The sequence below is a fragment of the Balaenoptera musculus genome, chromosome 20 (genome assembly GCF_009873245.2).
Source record: "Balaenoptera musculus isolate JJ_BM4_2016_0621 chromosome 20, mBalMus1.pri.v3, whole genome shotgun sequence".
Classification (NCBI taxonomy): Eukaryota; Metazoa; Chordata; class Mammalia; order Artiodactyla; family Balaenopteridae; genus Balaenoptera; species Balaenoptera musculus.
Genome location: NC_045804.1, coordinates 58601723 through 58620892, shown reverse-complemented (window position 1 = coordinate 58620892; position 19170 = coordinate 58601723). Strand labels below are relative to the sequence as shown.

Here is a 19170-nt window from a genome sequence, read left to right as displayed (position 1 = left end):
GTGTGTGGACGGAGCCAGTGAGACTTCCTCCCCGTCTGGAACCTCAGAGCCCGGGAGATAAAGAGAAGGGACGGCGGTAGCCCCTCCCACATCAGTGCTCACCTTCCCCAGGTGCGCTTGCTGTGTGCTGACCGCCGTCCTGGGTGCTTGTGACACGTCCACACGTGACGGACCCCGAGAATGGCCTGTGTCCCAGCAGGGAGATACATGGCAACGACACAGTGAAGAATCCGTGTCTGTTAGGTGGTGTTGAGAGACCAGCATTACAGGGAAAGAGCAGGCAGAGCTGCGGCAGACTGGGGGGCACTGTGGGCTGCGCTGGTTGAAAAGACGGTCGGGTGACATTGAGCCAAGACCTGGAGGTGGGTGCGAGCCACGCAGACGTGTGGGGATGAGCCCTCCGGGCAGAGGGGACAGCGGGGTGGGGTGTGTAGGAGCCTCGGGCCCTGTGGGACCTTGTCGGTCGCTGTCGGGATCAGGACTCTGGCTTTACTCAGAGGAGAGGCATCGGAGGATGTGGGCAGAGGCGGGACGGGACCCGATGCAGGTTTTAAAGGATCTTCCCGGGTGGAAGGACTGAAGGGGCAAGTGGAGACCAGTGAGAGCCCACTGCCGAGCTGGAGAGGGTAAAGCTGACAGGCTGCCTGGGAAGTGTAACAGCGAGAGCCGTCCGGGGGGTCCGAGGCGTTTGGAAGAACCAGCAGCCTCTGTGTTAGTTGGGGTCACTGTCTCATTTGTTCGCTGCCGACGTTTGATTCATGGAGATGTCGGGGTGGAGACGCGGAGAGATTTGTATGACTTGCATTTCTCAAGAGGAGGGAGCACGCCTGCCACGCGGGGCCGCGTGGGGAGCACCACGTTTTGGGCAGAAGGTAAACAGAAACCACGGTCTTTGTTGGGCTTTCCGAGGGAAGGGCGTGGGGGGAGAGGGGGGCAAACCGGGTAGGGCCGGCTAGTTGGAGTGATTTGGGCGGGCCTGGGGCATGAGGCTGCCTGGCCCTGGGAGGATCAGGCCAGGGGTAGTGGCTTGACAGTTGCGTAAGGAGGTATAGCAGCGGTGTGGGCTCCGGGATGGTGGTCTGTGTGGGAGAACCACACGGGGGAGTGGGAGCCTTTGCCTCCCCTGAGAACGGGCTGGCTCTGGGGGGGCAGCAGGGATGCAGGAAATCAGAAGCTGTAGTTAATGTAATTGGCCCTGTGGTGAGCGGATGCCCAGCCGACGAATCCAGAATCTAAGAACGCACAGAGCCGTGACGGACAGCGGCTTCCGGGAAGGTGCACCTGGACTGCGCATTCATCTCCAGTGCACGTGGCACAGGTGGGGGGTTCCGCCCCTCCAGCCGTGGGCGCTCGCGGCCACAGGCTGGTCCGGCGCTAACTGGGCCGCCTGTGGTCGCCCTGGGCCCGTGAGGGTCGGGCGGTGGGTTTCTGGCGGCCGGGTCTGGGGGGCGATGTTGCTTAACATCGCCCTGCTCCTGCCCGTACGCGTGGCCGCTCCCAGCTGGCTGGTGCCCAGGACGCAGCGGCCGACGGTGGAGGGGGTCTGAGGGGAGGGCATGGAGCTCAGTTTTGGACGCGTTAAGTCTGAGGGAAATACAAGTTAGACTCCAAGTGATGGTGGCCGTGCGGCCCTGAAATTCAGGAGGAAGGTCTGGACTGGAGATGAGGATTGGAGAGCTGTCAGCTTCTAGACAGGGTGTTTAAAACCATGAGATGGGGGCGCTCACGGATGGGAGGAGGGACCCGCGGTGGAAGCAGCAGGATGGCGGGGGAGGCCAGGGAGCGGGGGTCCTGCAGGCCGCGGGACAGCAGGGCCTGCAGGAGAAGGAGGGACCCACTGTGTCCACGAGGCTCAGGGCTGACCATGGGGTCCGGCCGCGTGAAGGTCACTTCTGACCTTGAGGGAGCGGCTTGCACGGACCGGTAGAGGCCAGTGGGAATCAGAGCAAGCGTGGGAGGGAAGGAAAGTGCTCAAAAGGTTTTGCGGGCAAATTATTTCATACTATTTTACATAATGAGGTTTTTTTTAAATTGTGGTAAAATATTCACAGTATACATTTACCATTTTAGCCACTTTGAAGTGTCCAATTCAGTGGCATTAAGCACATTCATCGTGTTGTACACCCATCACCTCCATCATCTCTGGAACTTTTCCATCTTCCCAAAGTGGAGCTCAGTCCCCATTAAACACCAACTCCCCACCCTCGGCCCCTGGCACCCACCCTTCTACTTTCCTTCTCTATGGACCTGACGGCTCCAGGGACCTCATGTAAGTGGAATTGCCAGTGTTTGTCTTTTTGTGACTGGCCTGTTTCACTTAACATGTGTCAGAATTTCCTTCCTTTTTAAGGCTGAATAATATTCCATTATATGTATAGACCACCTTTTGTTTATCCGTTCATCCATCAGCAAATACTTGCGTTACTCCCAGTTTTGGGGTATTGCGAATAATGAACGTGGGTGTACAAATTCCTCTTCAAGTCTCTGCTTTCACTTTTGGATACGTCCTCAGAAGTGGAATTGCCAGATCATATGGTAGTTCTATTTTTAATTTTTGAGGAACCTGCATACTGTTTTCCATAGTTGGCCGCACCACTTTATATTCCCAGCAACAGTGCACAAGGGTTCCACTTTCTCCGTGTTCTCACCAACACTTGTTCTCGCTCGCTGTCTCTCTCTCTCTCTCTCTATATATATATAAAATACACACAGACACACACATACACACCCCGTCCTAACGGGTGTGAGGTGTTATCTCACTGTGGTTTTGATTTGCATTTCCCTAATGACTAGTGATGTGGAACATCTTTCCACGTGCTGTTGGCCATGCATATATCTTCTCTGGAGAAACGTCTACTCAAGTCCTTCATCCATTTTAAAAATCAGGTTGTTGTGTTGCTGTTGACTAATGACTTCTTTATCTATTCTGGGTATTAACCCCTTATCCAATATATGGTTTGCAGATATTTCTCCCATTCCGTGGGTTTCCTTTTCACTCTGTTGATAGTATCCTTTGATGCACAAATAAAATATTTTACAGTTCCAGTAGCAGCCACTTCAGAAGTTTGTAAACTCTTACTCAGAGATTCCTCGGGTGACATGAACACGCGAGGTTGGTAGCTGGCTTCCCAGGTTTGGGTTTGGAGGACCCAGACCTTCCAAGCAGGAAAGGCCCCGTTGCCTAGAAAACCCTTGATATTTAGGTTTTCTCCCTTAACCCTGGGAGTAGGCCTGATTTCACAGTATTTATTAAGAAACAGACCCCCGGGGATTGCGAGTGAAGCAGACACAACAGCAGAGATGTCAGGACTCTTGAAAGGTGAGTCGCATTCCAGGACATTTCCACCTCCCCAAATGTAAGCCGGTAGTGAACACACCTCCGTGGGCACAAGGGTGGTGGCAGTCAAAGCCGGGAGCCGCGTCTTGGGGCAGAGGGAATTAGAGGACCTTCCCCCCGCACTGGGCTAGGGCTCCACGCTTTCCTGGACTGCCCAGTTCCCAGAGGCTTTCACCTCCCATCTTCTCTGAACTTCACAGAGCCCGCAGACATAGATGTTCTCCTCGCTGTCTGCCTGTTACCCTGGGGTCCCTGGACTTCACATCTCAGCCCTGCCGTGAATAGCTTGAGCCACTGGGCCAGGCACTTTGCATGGCTTGTAACCTTGCTTTGTCAGAGGAGGAGGAGAGCGGCAAGCTGGAGCTTACGACACCCCTGTCCAACCTGGAGCCTGGTGCATAATAGGCGTTTGGTAAACGTGGGCTGAGTCTGGGGAGGATGTGACACCCCTGGAGGACACGTGACTGACAGTGGCTCTGGCATTCAAGGAGGACTTATGAGCAAGCAAACTTTATCTGTTATTTCATTTTTACAGCAACCATGTTACCCCCGTTTTCAGGGTGTAGAAACAGGCTCAGAGAGGTTAAGAAATTTAACCAAGCACACACAGTTATGGACCTTGGCTCTGAACACAGCATGATTTCCAATGACCTGCTCCCTACTCCCAACTTTGTATTAAAAACATGCAGGAAAGTTGAAAGAATAATTCATACACACACACACACACACCCTTCCCCCAGGTTCAACAAGTGTGAACATAATGCCACATTTCCTTCACGCTTTCTCTGAATATATATATATACACACACACACACACACACACACACACACACACATACTTGAAAGTAAGGTATAGACATCGTGACCTTTTACCCCTGTTGCGGGCTGAATGTTTGTGTCACCTCCCCAAATTCATATGTTGATGCCCTAGCCCCCAGTGTGATGGTATTTGGAGATGGGCCTTTGGGAGGTTTTTGGGGTCAGTTGAGGTCATAAGAGGGGGCTTCTCCTAATGGGATCAGTGCCTTTATAAGAAGAATCACCAGCGAGTTCTCTGTCTCTCCCCCTGTGCACACTCCCCGAGGAAAGGCCACGTAAGGACGTGGCAAGAAGGCGGCGGTCTGTAAGGTAGGAATGGGACTTGCACCAGAACCCAACCATTCTGGTACCCTGATGTGGGACTTCCAGCCTCCAGAACTGTGAGCAAATTAAATTCTTTTGTTTAAGTGAACGGTATTTTGTTATGGAAGCCTGAGCAGACAAAGACAACACCTGAACACCACCACGTGCATCTGCTAAGAATAAAGAAAATCTCCTACGTAATTACACCCAGGAAAATTAGCAATAACTCTGTAATATCTAATATTCTATCCAAAATCAGATTTTTCCCAATTGTCCTAAGAATGTCTTCTCATAACTGCTTTTAAATTTTTCAACCAGACGGGACTTCCCTGGTGGCGCAGTAGTTAAGAATCCGCCTGCCAATGCAGGGGACACGGGTTTGAGCCCTGGTCCAGGAAGAGGCCACATGCCACGGAGCAACTAAGCCCATGTGCCACAACTACTGAGCCTGTGCTCTAGAGCCCACGAGCCACAACTACTGAGCCCACGTGCCACAACTACTGAAGCCTGTGCGCCTAGAGCCCGTGCTCCGCAACAAGAGAAGCCACTGCAATGAGAAGCCAGCTCGCCGCAACTAGAGAAAGCCCGCACGCAGCAACGAAGACCCAACACAGCCAAAAATAAATATATTAAAAAAAAAAAATTTCAACCAGAATCCAGGCAAGGTCCACACATTATATTTAACATCTCTTAATCTAGAACAATCCTTCCCCCACCGCCAGCCCCTCCACCTACATCATTGACAATTTTGAAGACAGGCCACTTGTCCCATAAAATGTACCACTTTCTAGATTTGTCTGATGTTTCCTCGGGTCTAAATTCAGACAGTATTTTTTGGCAAGAATTCCGCATAACAGGTGCTGTCTATACTGCGTCCTATCAGGAGGCATCTGTTGGCAGGTAGTAAGGCTAGGTTGGGGACTCGCATTTAACCTCGACACAAAATAAGCCACCAGACTTTCAGCTCAGCGCCTTTTCTTTACACCGGCAAAGTCGGCTGCGCTGGCGACCCACAGTGCGGAGTCCACCGCGGGAGGGTCCCTTTGGGTCTCCCACGCCCCGCGCCTGCACATCTTCGCCTGGCCTCGCCCCCGCCGGCCTGGCCACGCCCCGGCCCGGCCCGGCCCATCCCCCACCCCTCCCCAGCCCCGCCGGCCCAGCGGGCGGAACCAATAGCGTCTGGCACTGCGCTCGACGTCGCCCGCCCGTACTCTGAATCCCGGCGCGCCGGGCGCACGCGGACGCCGTTCTCGGTGGGCTTCCGGCGCACGCTGATCTGCCGCCGCCGACGGGCCGGAGTTCGCGGAGCCGCTGCAGTCTGTCTCGCCTGTGCGCCTGGTTCAGCCGCCGCCATGGGGATCCTGGAGAAGATCTCCGAGATCGAGAAGGAGATCGCCCGCACGCAGAAGAACAAGGGTGAGGACCGGCCCGGCGGGGCGTCTGCGGCGGGCGGGAGGTGCTGCCGGAGCCGGAGGGGGGCGGCCGGCGGGATCCCGAGGGCGCGGATCAGGGCCAGACCTGGGGGCCGAGTAGAGAACCCCAGCATACGGAGCAAGCATCCGACCCGGAGAGGCGGGGTCGGGGTTCGAAGCCGGCTCTCCTGGCGGGAGGGCCTGGTGGATTGGCGCACTGCTCCTTTGTGGGGGAAAGTCCAGGAGGAGACCCCCCACACACAGATACAGCCTCGCAGCTTCCCGGAGCACCTCGGTGGGGTGGAGGCAGTCAGGACTTGAGTCTGGCGGACCTGGGTTTGGACCCCGGCTCCACCTCGTACCTGCTGTGAAAGCTTGGGAAGTCACCTCACCTCAGTGAGCCTCAGTGTCTTCCTCTGCAAATGAGGGTAATAACCCCGTGCCCCCTCTTAGCTCACAACTAAGTTAAACCAGATTCTGTTTGCAAAGCACTGGATGCACGTGAGCACTCGGTATTAAAGTGAGTCCCGCAGCGTAGGTAGCACTTGATGAAGCATCAGATCTGGGCGCAGACTGTAAGGGCTGCGGGAGCTCAGAGGAGAGGAGCAGTGAGGAGAGGAGACCGGTGACACCCAAAAAGGCTTCCAGGAGGAGGTGGGACTTGAGCTGGTTGAGGGGAGGGGATTCCAGGAGAGGGGCACTGCTGAGGCAAAGGCACGGGAGCTGAGGTGAGCACGGCGTGTTCATGGGAGAGTGAGAAGAGTCTAGATGAGAAGGAGGGTCTGCAGTAGTGGGAGATGCGGTTGGCTGTGGTGGGCAAGGCCCAGTGCCTGACCAGCCCTGCTGTGGGGTTGCAGGAGCAGGAAGCAAGCCGGTGGTTGGTCTCAGTGTCTGTCCTCCCTTGGCTGTGAAGTTGGGGGGGCTTCCTTCACTCTCATTCTGTAAATACTTGCGGAACCCTTACTAGGTGCCAGGCACTGCGGTTAAAGCGGTGAACAGCCGGCACATCCTTGCCCGCATGGAGCTGACCTTTCAGTGGACCCTCTGTAAACTGGTAGCTGAATACACAAGATAATTTCAGCCAATAATAAACGCTGTGGAGACAAACTAGGGTGGTGTAGCAAGCGTGTCGGGGTAGGGGCTGGGGCTACTAAGGTGGGATGATCAGAGAAGACCACCATGAGGTGGGGACGTTTGAGCTGAGACCAGAATGAGAAGAAGGAACCAGCCATGCAAAGACCTGGGGGGAGACTGTTCGTGGCAGAGGAAACAGCTGGTGCAGAGGCCCTGAGGCAAGAATGAACTTGGCTTGTTGAAGGAGCTGAAGGTCTGGGACTGGAGTGCAGGATGGGAAAGGAGTGGGCCAGTCGTGTAGGCCTTGTAGGTCATGCGAAAGAGTCCAGGTTGCGTTCTGAGGGCAGTGGAAGCTAGTCGAGGGTGTTCAGCAGCAGAGACGTCTGTTTTAAAAGTTCCCCCTGGGGCTTCCCTGGTGGCGCAGTGGTTGAGAATCTGCCTGCTAATGCAGGGGACACGGGTTCGAGCCCTGGTCTGGGAAGATCCCACATGCCACGGAGCAGCTGGGCCCGTGAGCCACAACTACTGAGCCTGCGCGTCTGGAGCCTGTGCCCCGCAACGGGAGGGGCCGCGATAGTGAAAGGCCCGCGCACCGCGATGAAGAGCGGTCCCCGCACCGCGATGAAGAGTGGCCCCCACTTGCCTCAACTAGAGAAAGCCCTCACATGAACCGAAGACCCAACACAACCAAAAAAATAAAAAAATAAATAAAATAAAATAAATAAATAAAGTAGCTATAAAAAAGAAAAGTGCTTTAAAAAAAAAAATAATAAAAAATAAAAATAAAAAAATAAAAGTTCCCCCTGGCTGCCCTGCGGAGTATCATCCATGGGGCTCAAGGAAAGTAGCAGGGAGGCCTGAGATGCTGCCACTTTGGCAGTGGTCCAGGAGGGGATGTAAAGGTGATTAAGGGATCAAGACCTAGTCCTTCCCTTCAGAGATGCTCAGTCCCATGCGCTGGGGTGACAGAAAGGACCACGTGAACCTGACTTGCTGAGCCTGTCCTTGACCACTTCTCACTGCCCTCAATTCACTCATTCACTTGCCAAAACACTTCCTGAGCACCACACCGGAAGCTGGGGATCCTGCCCTTCTGGAGGGAGGGAAGCAAAGAAACAAGATTCAGTCGTCCCTCGGTATGGGGGAGGAGGGGGGATTGGTTCCGGGACCCACCGCAGATCCCACGATCTGAGAATGCCGCATCCGATAGCCAGCCCTCCATGTCCACGGTTCCGCATCCACAGATTCAGTCAACCGCGGACCATGCAGCACTGTGATATCACTGGAAAAGAATTCCCGTATAAGTGGACCCGTGCAGTTCAAACCCGTGTTATTCCAGGGTCGGCTCTAGTTTCAAATGGTGCTGAGAAGCCATGAAGACAACAAATGGGACCAGCGAGGGGCCTGGCAGGGGTGGGGGTTACTGCAGACAGTAATAATAACCAACTTGTATTGAGAGCTTGCTATGTGCTGGTCATTGTTCCCAGAGCTTTCTTTAATCACAGAAATCTGCTGAAGTCATTACCGCTGCTGACGTCCCTATTTTGCAGATTAAGAAACTGATGCACAAGGAGGTTAAGTAACTTTTGCAAAGTAAAATGGCCCGGAATTTCAGGATGGAATTCCAACACAGGCTCTGAAGCTCTGCGTGACATTGCCTCTGTGTGACTGGGCAGGGGAGGCCTCTTCAAAGAGGTGACATTGAGCTGAGAAGGAGCCAGCCTTGGGAAGATGAGGTTGAAATGGGGTAGCAAGTGCAAAGGTCCTGAGGCGAGAATGGGCGGCTGGCCTGTGCGAATGAGAGGGACAGTGGTGGAGACGGGACGTGGCCGGGCCGGTCACCTGACCACAGCGACATGACACGTAGCTGAGGTCCTGTAACCCCGCTCTGCCACCCTGCAATGCAGCTCCCCATCAGTAGTGTAACTTACGTACATGAGAATTTGGAAAAAATCAATATCAAGGAGGAGAAAAAGGAAAGTAATTTAGAATTAAAATAGGGTTTATTTCAATAAGTGAATGTAGGGGCACAGCCAAGATACAGTGGAGTTACAAGGAGGCGGTGAGGTGTTTGCAGCTCTGGGCAGAATCACCGGGCATGTGGCAGCCACAGTGCAGACGGTGCAGGTGTGTCGTGTGGGTGACTCACGTCCCCTACACGAGGCCTCCCTGTTGGCAGCCTGGGGTCCCAGGCAGGCAAGCCCATCTAGGTGAAGTTTCAAACAAAACATGCCACAGTCTTCCCTCAACATACACAGTAGTTCCACTCCTGGGAACGTCAGTGTCTGTTAACGCTGTAAAAATGCCCTGTGAGGCTCTGGGCCCCAGAGGTCCTAATCCAGGCTCCCTCTGTGGCCCTGCGACACGGGACAGTTCTTGGCTCTGCTGGACTGACTTACACCTTGTAGAGCTGTGGGCTTCCCCGGCTCCTGCCTGATAAGTGCCTGTGAAGACTTCACCGTCACTTGTCACTTCACCATCGCAGCGACACCTGAAAACGCCCTCCAGGATGCCCCCAGGAGTGGTGCCGCCCTGGCTGAGAACCGCTGACATTGGGTCCTGTCGGTCTGTCGGTTGCTGTCTGGCTCTGAGGGTCCTGGCCCGCATTCGGTTGCGTGTATTTGGTTGCGTACAGGACCCTCCCAACCCACCCGGGACACTCACCTTCCATCCTGTGTTGTCTTTTAGCCACCGAGTATCACCTGGGCCTGCTGAAAGCAAAACTCGCCAAGTATCGGGCCCAGCTCCTGGAACCCTCCAAATCGTCCTCATCCAAAGGCGAGGGCTTCGATGTCATGAAGTCGGGCGACGCCCGCGTGGCGCTGATCGGCTTCCCCTCTGTGGGTAAGGTCAGTGATGGGCACCGCAGGCCTCAGGGAGGAAGGTGGCTGGTCTCCGCTCTGCCGCGGCCGCGCCCCCTCCCTCCTCTCTGAGCCGGCTCCGGGGTGCAGGAGACCCAGCCTCCCCGGGCCCGGCGGGGACTGTCCAGCAGGAGAGGCCCCGCTGGCCTCTGCCTTGTCCCCGAGCACAGACGTTCACTGAGTGTGCGCCTCGTGCCGGGCACGTTCTGCCCCTGCCCACTCAGCCCCGAGCTCGCGGAGGAGAGGGAAAGGGCAGGCGCGTGGAGCGGGGCGGCTGCCCTGTGAGCAGGTGTGTGAGCAGAGCCCCGAGGAGAGGACCTGAGGCGGAGGCCGTCGGGGAGCGAGGGTGGCGGGGCGCCTTGAACTGACCGGTGTGACCCCCGGGCGGCCGGCGAGCACAGCCAGGCTTTGACTCCTAGGGTGTTGCTGTGGATTCGCTCGTTTTAGCCTTTTCTTTCGATCTTACTTTCCAGTCTGCAAGGCCTTCTCTCCCGGGTGAGAAGCCCAGGCCGGGAGGAGCCACTCTAGTGACCGAGAGCTGTGCCCTTGGGGTCTGGGCCCTGTTGGGAATCTGGGCTCTCTGAGCACGAGAGGGCGCGGGCCGCCCTCCTGCAGGGGCCAGACAGGTTCGGGGGTGTCCCCCAGGTTGGCCTCTGGCAACCATGGCTCTCAGGGCCGCCCGTCTGTCCATACCTGTCTACCCCACCAGGTTTTTACGTTTCCTCAAGTTTCCAAGAGGCCCCCTGGGCAGAGACTTTGTGATCTGAGGCCTGTGATTCTTTCATGAGCCCTGTTTTGGGTTCCAGGGGCCTGAGGGCGTGTGAGTGAGCTGTGCCCCGGCTTCCGGCTGACTAAGATGGGGGTGCCGGGCCGGGCTGGGCTGCCCTCCTGGCACTGCCCGCTGCTTTGCTGGCCTCTGGGCCACAGCGTCCATCACTGTGTTCGCCGCGCTCCCCCTGCCTTGTCACCTTCTTCACGAGGTCGGGACCGGGACGAGGTCCAGGGTCCCCAGCAGAAGCAGGACCGAAGGCCGGGTCTCTCAGTGCCGGCCGAGTGTGGCCCCACTCCCACCGTGGGCCAGCCGCGAGGTCCCATCCGGATCCTTCCCCGCTCCCCTCCCTCCCTCGCAGCCCCGCGCCACCGGCTGGCGCTCTCAGGCGGGAGGGTCCCTGCCTCCGTGCCCTCCTGGGAGCAGCCGCTGTGTGCCGTGGGACCGACACCTGCTCCAGGTTCTCTGGGCCCAGGAGGGTCTGGAGGGTCCGTGGAGCTGGGGATGGGCCCCAGTGTAGCGGGGGAACCCCTTAGGAACCAGGTCCCTGTGTCCACCCGAGGCAGGCCTGAGGCCTCAGGCACAGGGCGGCCCTGTGGTGTGCAACCCCCCAGGCAGGGCCAGAGGTGACTTTTCCAGCTGTTCTCGTCACACCCCAGCGGGGGGATGGGGGTCTCCCTGCGTCGCAGGCTCCCACACCTGGGCTTCTCCTGGAGGTGGGGCAGGACCCCCGCTGCAACGACATGCTTTCTCCCAGTCTACCTTCCTGAGCCTGATGACCTCCACGGCCAGTGAGGCTGCGTCCTATGAGTTCACAACCCTGACCTGCATCCCTGGGGTCATTGAAGTAAGTCGGGGTTTGCCGGATCCCAGGAGGGAGGGTGAGCGTGTGTGTGTGTGTGTCGTGTGCGGGGGGAGGCTCTGGGCTGAGCTGGGGGCTGGGGCTGCCGGGACCCCAGAGACGCCTGGCCCGTCCTGCAATCCCGGCTGGTTCCGAGAGTCTGCCAGCATGCACAGCTCTCCCCGGTGCCCCTCTGTGCCCCGCTGCCCTGTACCGCCCCGGCTCGGGTCACCTGTGGCTGGCTGGCTGGCTCCTTCTGTTCCCCGAGAGGCTTTGGAGCCTTGGGCAGCTGGGGCTCTGTGGCCGTGGGCCTCCCTCCGCGAGGTGGTTTCCCTGTGAAGAGCTCTTACCGTCAGCAGTGGCTGCTGGGGGCTTATAGAAGCGCACGCCCTCCAGGCGGCCCCTCGGCTCGGGGGGCATGGTGTGCGCCAGGCTGGCTGGGGTGGGGACGTGGCTCAGACTTGGCCCGGGAGGCCCCTTCGCAGTCCGCCGGCCCCGCCTTACCTCCTCTCCTGCGTCCTAGTACAAAGGCGCCAACATCCAGCTCCTGGACCTTCCTGGAATCATCGAAGGCGCAGCACAAGGTGGGAGGGGGAGCAGGTGGTGGGGGCGGGGTGGAGCCCAGGCCCCCCTGTGGGCGCCTGGGGACGGTTGACGGGAGGGTTGGGCTCACAGCCCCTCCCAGGGCCCAGTGCTCTGTTCCCGAGGGACTCTGACCTCAGAGCTGAGGGGACCGAGGCCCAGGAGGTGGGTGACTTGCCCAGGGTCACACGGCTCACCAGGCAGCTTTGGTTCCCACGTCCAGTGTGTGGTGGACCCCGCCAGGGATGGGCGCATGGCAGTGGAGCCCTGTTCTCTGAGATGGGACACGCCCTCGGCTTTGGTGGCGGGTGGCTGCCCGCTGGGGTCATCCCTCCCTTGCCAGGTGCCAGCTCCGTGCGGACCGTTGGCTCGCTTAATCCTCTGACACCCCTGTGACTGAGCGAGTGTCGTCATTTCCTTCTCACGGCCGGGAGGAGCGCGGGGACGGACGGCTGAGCGTCTGCCCGTCTGCCCATGCCCCTGTGGAGTGCGGGACTGGAGTTGGAGCCTCCTCCTGGGGGTCCCGTGCCCACCGCCCTCATCAGGGCGAGGTCCTGCCTACTTGGATTGGCGTGGGGAGCGATGGTGGTCCCCCAGGAACCTGCCATCCCAGCCAGCAGGAGGAGGCCTGGCCCCCGCGGGGGAGGCTCACCCGCTGTAGTCAGGAGGCCCCTGGAGACCACTGGGTCCCCTGCTGTGACGTCCGTCCCCAAGTGGCTGTGTGACCATGGCCTGGTGCCTGCCTTCTCTGGTTGTGTGATGGCAGGGTCTGACCTTGGTGGCGGCTCCTACAGCCCCTCCCCCTGTGCCGTCTGCTGCTTCCTCTCTGTAACCCTGGTTCCGGGAGGGACAGACTCGTCACATCCTGGAACCACGTAGCTTTGTGGTCTTGGGCAAGTGGCTGAGTGTTGCTAAGCCAGGCCTCGGTTTTCTCGTGTCTGGAACAGGCAGATAACACCAACTGCCCGGCGTGGCTCTGCGGGTGGAGGAGCACCCAGCTCAGGGCCCACGACGGGGGGTGGGGCAGCGGGGGGCGCTTCTCCTCCCCAGGCGCTGGTGTCGGGGTTCCTCCTAAAACACATTTCCATGAGTAAGACAGGGCTCAAGAGAAGTGCCAGCCCGAGGGTGGCACGTGGCAGAGTCCATGCGGGTCTGTAAGGGGCAGGAATCTATGCGCCGTGGGCTGGGGGCATCCTGCGGTCCTGCCCATGTCGCTGTGTAACCACATTCCTCCCTCCTGACCAGGGAAGGGCCGTGGCCGGCAGGTGATCGCCGTGGCACGCACAGCCGACGTCGTCATCATGATGCTGGACGCCACCAAGGGAGAGGTGCAGAGGTCCGCAGTTGGGGTGGGGCAGGCTGACAGCCTGGGAAGGCCCTGCGGGGGGAACAGGACACTGGCCACCACCCGTGTGTCCCTGAGTTCGTGGTGGGTGGTCCCAGGGGTGCTTGGCCCTCTGCCACGTGGGAGCAGTGGCAGGACTGTCCACGGCTACACCCAGTGCAGGCGGCCTGGGGCAGCCTCCCCGAGAGGCTTGTGTCTGGAGGATGGGGCTGTGCCGTGCCACCCAGGCTCTGGCTCCTGCCTGCAGGGGCCTGGGTGCCCCGTTGCTGCCCAGAGTCTGCCAGGAGCCCGGCCCCAAACAGCAGAGCCTTGCTCACGCCCTGGCTTGCGGCTGAGGGCACAGCAGGCCAGTCTGCACCCTGGCCGCACACCAGCCGATCTCCCCTCGGACCGGCCAGAGGGTCTGGGGCTCCTCCTCAGCACCTTTGGTTGCTGGGAGGGGACGTTCGGCGGCTGGTGGCGGGTGCGGGAGGGCCGGCCGTGGAGAGTGGGGGCCGCACGGCCTGCCCCGGGCACCTGTGAAGGCCACGGGGGCTCCACCAGGTCCCTGCTGGAGAAGGAGCTGGGGTCGGTCGGCATCCGCCTCAACAAGCACAAGCCCAACATCTACTTCAAGGTGAGGCCTCGGCCTCTGAGCCTCGGCGAGGGGGTGGGACCGGCCGCGGCCCGCGGGGCGAGGGGTGCGGGCTGCAGCTGCCGCCGTCGGCATCACCCCTCCCTCGCTCCTCCAGCCCAAGAAAGGAGGCGGCATCTCCTTCAACTCGACGGTCACGCTGACGCAGTGCTCAGAGAAGCTGGTGCAGCTGATCTTGCACGAGTACAGCATCCTTCCCGGGGGTGCGAGAGGCCCGGGTGACGCAGACTGCCCACAGCACCCAGCTCCGTCCAAGCCGCGGGAAAGCTGCGGCCAGCTCCCCTGAGGCACGTCTGTCCCCTTTGCCTCACGCTCCCCAAGCTTCGGGCTGGCCGGGCCGCAGCCGTGCACTCCTGGCTCCTTGCAGGGTACGAGGCCGGTCACGTGTGGAAGGAAGACGAGACGGCGAGGGACGGGGCCTCCTGGGCTGGGGAGGCCTCGGGGAGACCCCGGGGGGTGAGGGGTGGCCAGGCTGGGGGCGGGGGTTGGAGCGGAGGCAGGGTGGCCGCGGGGGGAGCTCGCGTCGTAGGGGAAGCAGGACCAGCGCTCCGGGCTCTGGAACTGTGGCTGCCTTGGCGATCCTGGCAAGTATGTCGCTTCTTCTGTTGTAACGGCAAAGATTTAAAATATTGATTGAACCCCTTACACGTTGTGCTTCCTTGAGAAAAGTGAGGGAGCTCCCCAAACGGTAAAACCGTGAAAGCAGGTAACCTTACGGTCCCTCTCGGCAGCGTATCTCGCAATCGGCTGTTTCAGGCCCTGCTGGGGCGGGTGGGGGGCGCGGGGCGCTGCTGGCGCGCAGGTTGCCCTTAACCCTAGCCCCTCAGAGATCTTCAATGCGGAGGTGCTCTTCCGAGAAGACTGCTCCCCGGACGAGTTCATAGACGTGATCATGGGCAACCGCGTGTACATGCCCTGCTTGTATGTAAGTGGTGCCAGCCCCCGGGGCAGCCATGTGGGAGGGGAGCCCTCACCCCAGGGGCTGCTTGAGTCCTGCAGGCGCCTCGGGCTTGACCCTGGAGTGCCAGCCCAGCCTCTCTGGGGGGCTGGGGGCCTCAGGCCCCTTCATCCTCTCCCCATCCTTGAGTCAGCAGGTGGGGCCCTGTTGCCACACTGCTCTGTTCCTCTCATTCCCCAACACCCCCTCCCCCTTTGCAACCCCAGGTTTATAACAAAATCGACCAGATCTCAATGGAGGAAGTGGACCGCCTGGCCCGGAAACCTGACAGCGTGGTCATTAGGTGAGGCTCGTGGCTGCCCTCTCTGAGTGGGAGTCCATCTGTCAGGCCTCTGTGCGCCCCGGGGTAGAGAGGCCATCCCGGTAGCTGCTGGTGACCTTGGCCGAGTCCCCCCTAACCTGTCTGGGGCAGGTGGGTGATGGGGTAAGCTCTGGTTAAGAAAACAGAAGGACTTCATCCGCCAAGGTCTGGGAGTGAGAGTGGTTAGCGGCTTCGTGGGTAGCAGTTAACTGCAGACCCCCAGAGAGAGCCAGGCTGTAGCACGCTGCTCCTGAGGCCCTGGAAGATGTGGCTTCTGTCACCTCTGCTGGGAGCGAGAAGGGACTGAAGTCCTCGGGTGGGGGCTTCTCTGAGGGGTGGGTCCCGGGAGCCGCCTGTGCTCTGGCCCGCCATGGCCGCGGGGCCCTCTGTCAGGGCAGCCTGGCTTTGTGCCCACCCTGCTGGCTCCCCAGCTCCACCCAGGTGCTCTGTAGCGTCACGGTGACGCTTGGCTCTTGGGGAGCGGGACCTTGGGGACTGGGGAGGAGGGGGGCCCTGGGCCCACGCGAGGACTGCTTCCTGGGCGTCCCTAGCAGCCACGAAGAGCAGCAGCGAGCGGGTGTCCTTCCCGCAGGACAGCTCGGCTCCCCTCCTGCTGCTGCGTCCGGGCCCCGTCCTCAGGGCCCCGCAGGCCGCCCCTGTACCTGCTCACGTGCATCGCAGGGCAGGGGGGGTCCCCACTCAGGGCAATACAGCGGCAAAGGACCAAGCCAGGGGTCACCGCATCGCTGAAACCCCTGCCGGGCAGCCCTGGGCCGCTCGGGGGGTGGGCTCTGCATTGTCATCCTCTGCCTCTGGCCACCCCAGCTGCCACAGGTGCCCTGTGCCCTCCACAGGGCCCCGGAGAGACGACAGGCTGTGCTGGGCGTGAACGTGACAGTGACAAGAGGCGTTGGCAGCTGAAGCGCCGTCAGGCCTGCGGTTGTGCTGCCCCATGGGCGCCAGCTGGGCCGCACTGGCCTGGGTGCCGGGAGCCCTGGAAGCTCTGACCGGCCCCTTCCTCCCGGCAGCTGCGGCATGAAGCTGAACCTGGACTACCTGCTGGAGATGCTCTGGGAGTACCTGGCCCTGACCTGCATCTACACCAAGAAGAGAGGCCGTGAGTCAGGGCCGCGCGGTCCAAGAGGCGGCCGGGCCTCCCCCTCCCCCGGGTTGCCCAGCCTGCGCGAGGCGCCCAGAGCCCCGGCCCAGCCAGTCTCTACACGATGGCTTTTCTCCCGTCTCAGAGCCGGCACCACCCTCCACCGCAGCCTGTCAGAGGCCTTGGCCTGAGCCCTTGTGGCAAAGAATGCCAAGTTCTGGGGCTGCTGGTCTTGAGGGGGATGTGGGGATGGGACAGACACCGCCGGCAGTGGCTCCCCGAGCAGTGACAGACGCTACATCAAGGCTTTAGGGCACTGGGCACACGGGCCTCTGCGACGTCCCACCCCTGTGCACACGCCTCACACCCCACGGCCTAGTGGCCGAGTTTGGGCAGTTTGCATCGACCCTGGCCGTGTCCGCAGAGGGAGATGAGGCTGCCCGGCCGGGGCCGGTCCAGCCCGGGTTCTCCTGCGGGACCCCTCGGCCGGGGCTCTTGTGGCTGATGGGCTTGCAGGAGTTTGCACGCTGGACTGGGGTGTAGTTTGATTTTCTGTGTTGAGTCAAAGCTGTAGAAGTCTGTTCGGGGCTCTTAGCGAGGGTGTGCCCGGGAGTGGGGGAGGGGCAGGCCAAGGCCAGAGACTGGAAGGGCCTCCGCTTCCTGCGGAGGGGGGCTGCGTGGCAGTGGGCCCTGACTCTGCTGACTTCCCGCCCCGCCCCGCCCGTCTGTGCAGAGAGGCCGGACTTCACGGACGCCATCATCCTCCGGAAAGGGGCCTCTGTGGAGCACGTGGTGAGTTGAGGAGACCTGCCCAGGCCGGGGTTGGGGGAGCTCTGCCCATCGCCCGGGGTCCTGCCTGACGTCCTCCCGGCCCTCGGCCGCCGCGTTGCAATTGGGTGCTGGACACGTGTCCCGCCACCCGGCTGCAGTTAGGGGGCGGCGTGGAATGGGGTCCAGCGGGTAAGGCACTCGGCTCACTGCCCGGCGCGGGGAAGATGCCTGGGAAGCGGTCGTCACCATCCTGTCCCACCAGGGCTGCGGGGTCCTCGGGGCCATTCAGGCGTTCGGTCAGTAGAGCTGCCGCCCAGGACGATTCTGGCTTGTGCGTTCCCAGGCGTGTCTCCCCCATGCTTGCCCCCACTCAGCCCCCCGCGCAACCCGCCCCTCCACGCGCCCCATCGGCTCCGCGCCCGGGGGCTCAGTGCACCCAACACGCTAGTGAGCGTCAGTGCCCAGCCGGAACTGGGGTCCTTGGGGGTCAACAGATGCCAGCCGCCCGATCCTGCAGCTGAACAGTCCCACACAGAGGGGAGTGCAGTGGGGGGTGGCACACGCCCTGGCCCTCTCAGGCCCTGTCAGGACGTGGGGCTCCCGCCACACCTGGCGGGACAGCCGCAGAGGCCGGGAGCAGAAGTCTGTTCCAGGCAGCGGGGCGGCAGGTGCGAAGGGCTCACCATCCGACTCTCTCCCGTCCCCCAGTGCCACCGCATCCACCGGTCACTCGCCAGCCAGTTCAAGTACGCGCTGGTGTGGGTGAGTCTCGGGCGGGAGGCGGGCAGGGTCACCCGGGGCAGCCCCGGGGTCAGGCAGGAGCTCCCGTCCTTCCGCGTGGGGACTGGGGTCGGTCCGTCCTGCTGTACGGGGTGTGCGGCTTGCATGCTGACTCAGACCGGACGCGGCCGGTCGGGGTCGGGGCCGGTTGGACCGCTGGGAGTCCTGCTGTCAAGAGGCTGCGGGCTCTGCTGGCGCTGGGACCCCCACTCTAGACCCCCCATCTGCACCTCCACCCCCTTCCAGTGACACTGTCGGCCTCGGCCGGGTGGGTACAGAGGCTGACGCGGCCCCCCGTCCCGCTCCCCACCCAGGGCACCAGCACCAAGTACAGCCCGCAGCGGGTGGGCCTGACCCACACCATGGAGCACGAGGACGTCATCCAGATCGTGAAGAAGTAGCGGCCCCGCCCCCGCGGGACTCACCGGAGCCTAAACTGGGAAAATACAAATGCACCCCAGGAAGGGGCCTCTCACGTCTCTGCTGTTTGCAGAAATTTCTTCAATGGGCAGATTGGTGGAGAGCATGCTGGGGCCTTGGGATGAGGTTGGGGATGGGCTGGGCTGGCGGCATTTCCCGTGAGACTGGACTCTGGAAGGGGTCCTATTTGGGTCCCTGGGCCTGCGCCGTCTCCCCCCACCACCACCCCACCCCACCCCACCCCACCCCTGGCCCCGTCCAGTGCAGAGTGAGCGAGTTGCCCACCTGCCCCCCGCTAGGGCCTAGTGCAGACGGCTGGCCTGGTGCCGGGCGGGGAGCTGGGCCTACTTGGGTCCCTGGCGGCACCTCAGCTCCCGCCAGCTTCTCTGGTTCTCAGGGAGGGCGCTGCCCAGGACAAAACCCCCTATCTGCCCCCCATCCCTGGGCACCCCCTGCCCAGCACAGAGCCCAGGACCCAGCCCGGTGCAGACACCTGGGCTGGGGGATTTGGAGTCTGGGCTCTGCGTTTTCTCTAAATACCATCCCGCCCTGCACCCCCAATCTCTCGGCTGTCCTTCCTGAAATAAAAAGTGGAAACAATGCCTGTTCACTAAGGACAGTTTTGTAAGTTTGCTGAACTCGGTTGCCAGGTTGGGTCGGGGCAGCCGTGAGCGTGTGGAGCCTGGGCCTTAGGGGAGCAGGCCCAAGCCTGGGGTTCAGGGGGGCCTCTGTGAGGAGGGATGCGAGGCGCCGTGCGGGCCTGCGAGCAGCCTGGGCTCCAGGGGCAGTGACTTGCCCTTGGCTACACGGCTTGTGAGCGCAGAGCTGGGATTTGAACCCCAGTCTGAGGCTGCTGAGCCCATG

General features: G+C 60.7%; 1 protein-coding gene across 9 annotated transcripts; it reads left to right on the top strand.

Annotated features, from left to right (window-relative positions):
* Positions 1-5692: 5692 nt before the first annotated feature.
* Positions 5693-18924, top strand: DRG2 (developmentally regulated GTP binding protein 2). 9 transcript variants are annotated; one of them, XM_036837658.1, is made up of 13 exons: positions 5697-5875; positions 9634-9789; positions 11292-11422; positions 11940-12000; positions 13244-13334; positions 13887-13959; positions 14075-14165; positions 14805-14902; positions 15142-15218; positions 16265-16353; positions 17069-17127; positions 17815-17868; positions 18201-18894. In XM_036837658.1, exons 1-13 carry the CDS (start codon positions 5812-5814, stop codon positions 18285-18287), a joined length of 1131 nt encoding a protein of 376 aa, XP_036693553.1. In that variant the 5' UTR covers positions 5697-5811; the 3' UTR covers positions 18288-18894. The 9 variants fall into 9 exon arrangements, with proteins under 9 accessions (XP_036693549.1, XP_036693547.1, XP_036693548.1 ...); XM_036837659.1 differs by having other exon boundaries at positions 5698-5875; positions 9634-9794; positions 11333-11422; positions 18201-18924; XM_036837660.1 differs by having other exon boundaries at positions 5698-5875; positions 9634-9794; positions 11333-11422; positions 17815-17852.
* The last annotated feature ends 246 nt before the right edge of the window (positions 18925-19170 follow it).

Bases quoted from the DNA above. Each gene is read 5' to 3' on its own strand.
- DRG2 (XM_036837652.1), top strand. From the start codon at position 5,812: ATGGGGATCCTGGAGAAGATCTCCGAGATCGAGAAGGAGATCGCCCGC. The intron at 12,001-13,243 runs GTGGGAGGGGGA...CCTCCTGACCAG, and splicing joins CATCGAAGGCGCAGCACAAG to GGAAGGGCCGTGGCCGGCAG. The intron at 16,354-17,068 runs GTGAGTCAGGGC...CCGTCTGTGCAG, and splicing joins CTACACCAAGAAGAGAGGCC to AGAGGCCGGACTTCACGGAC.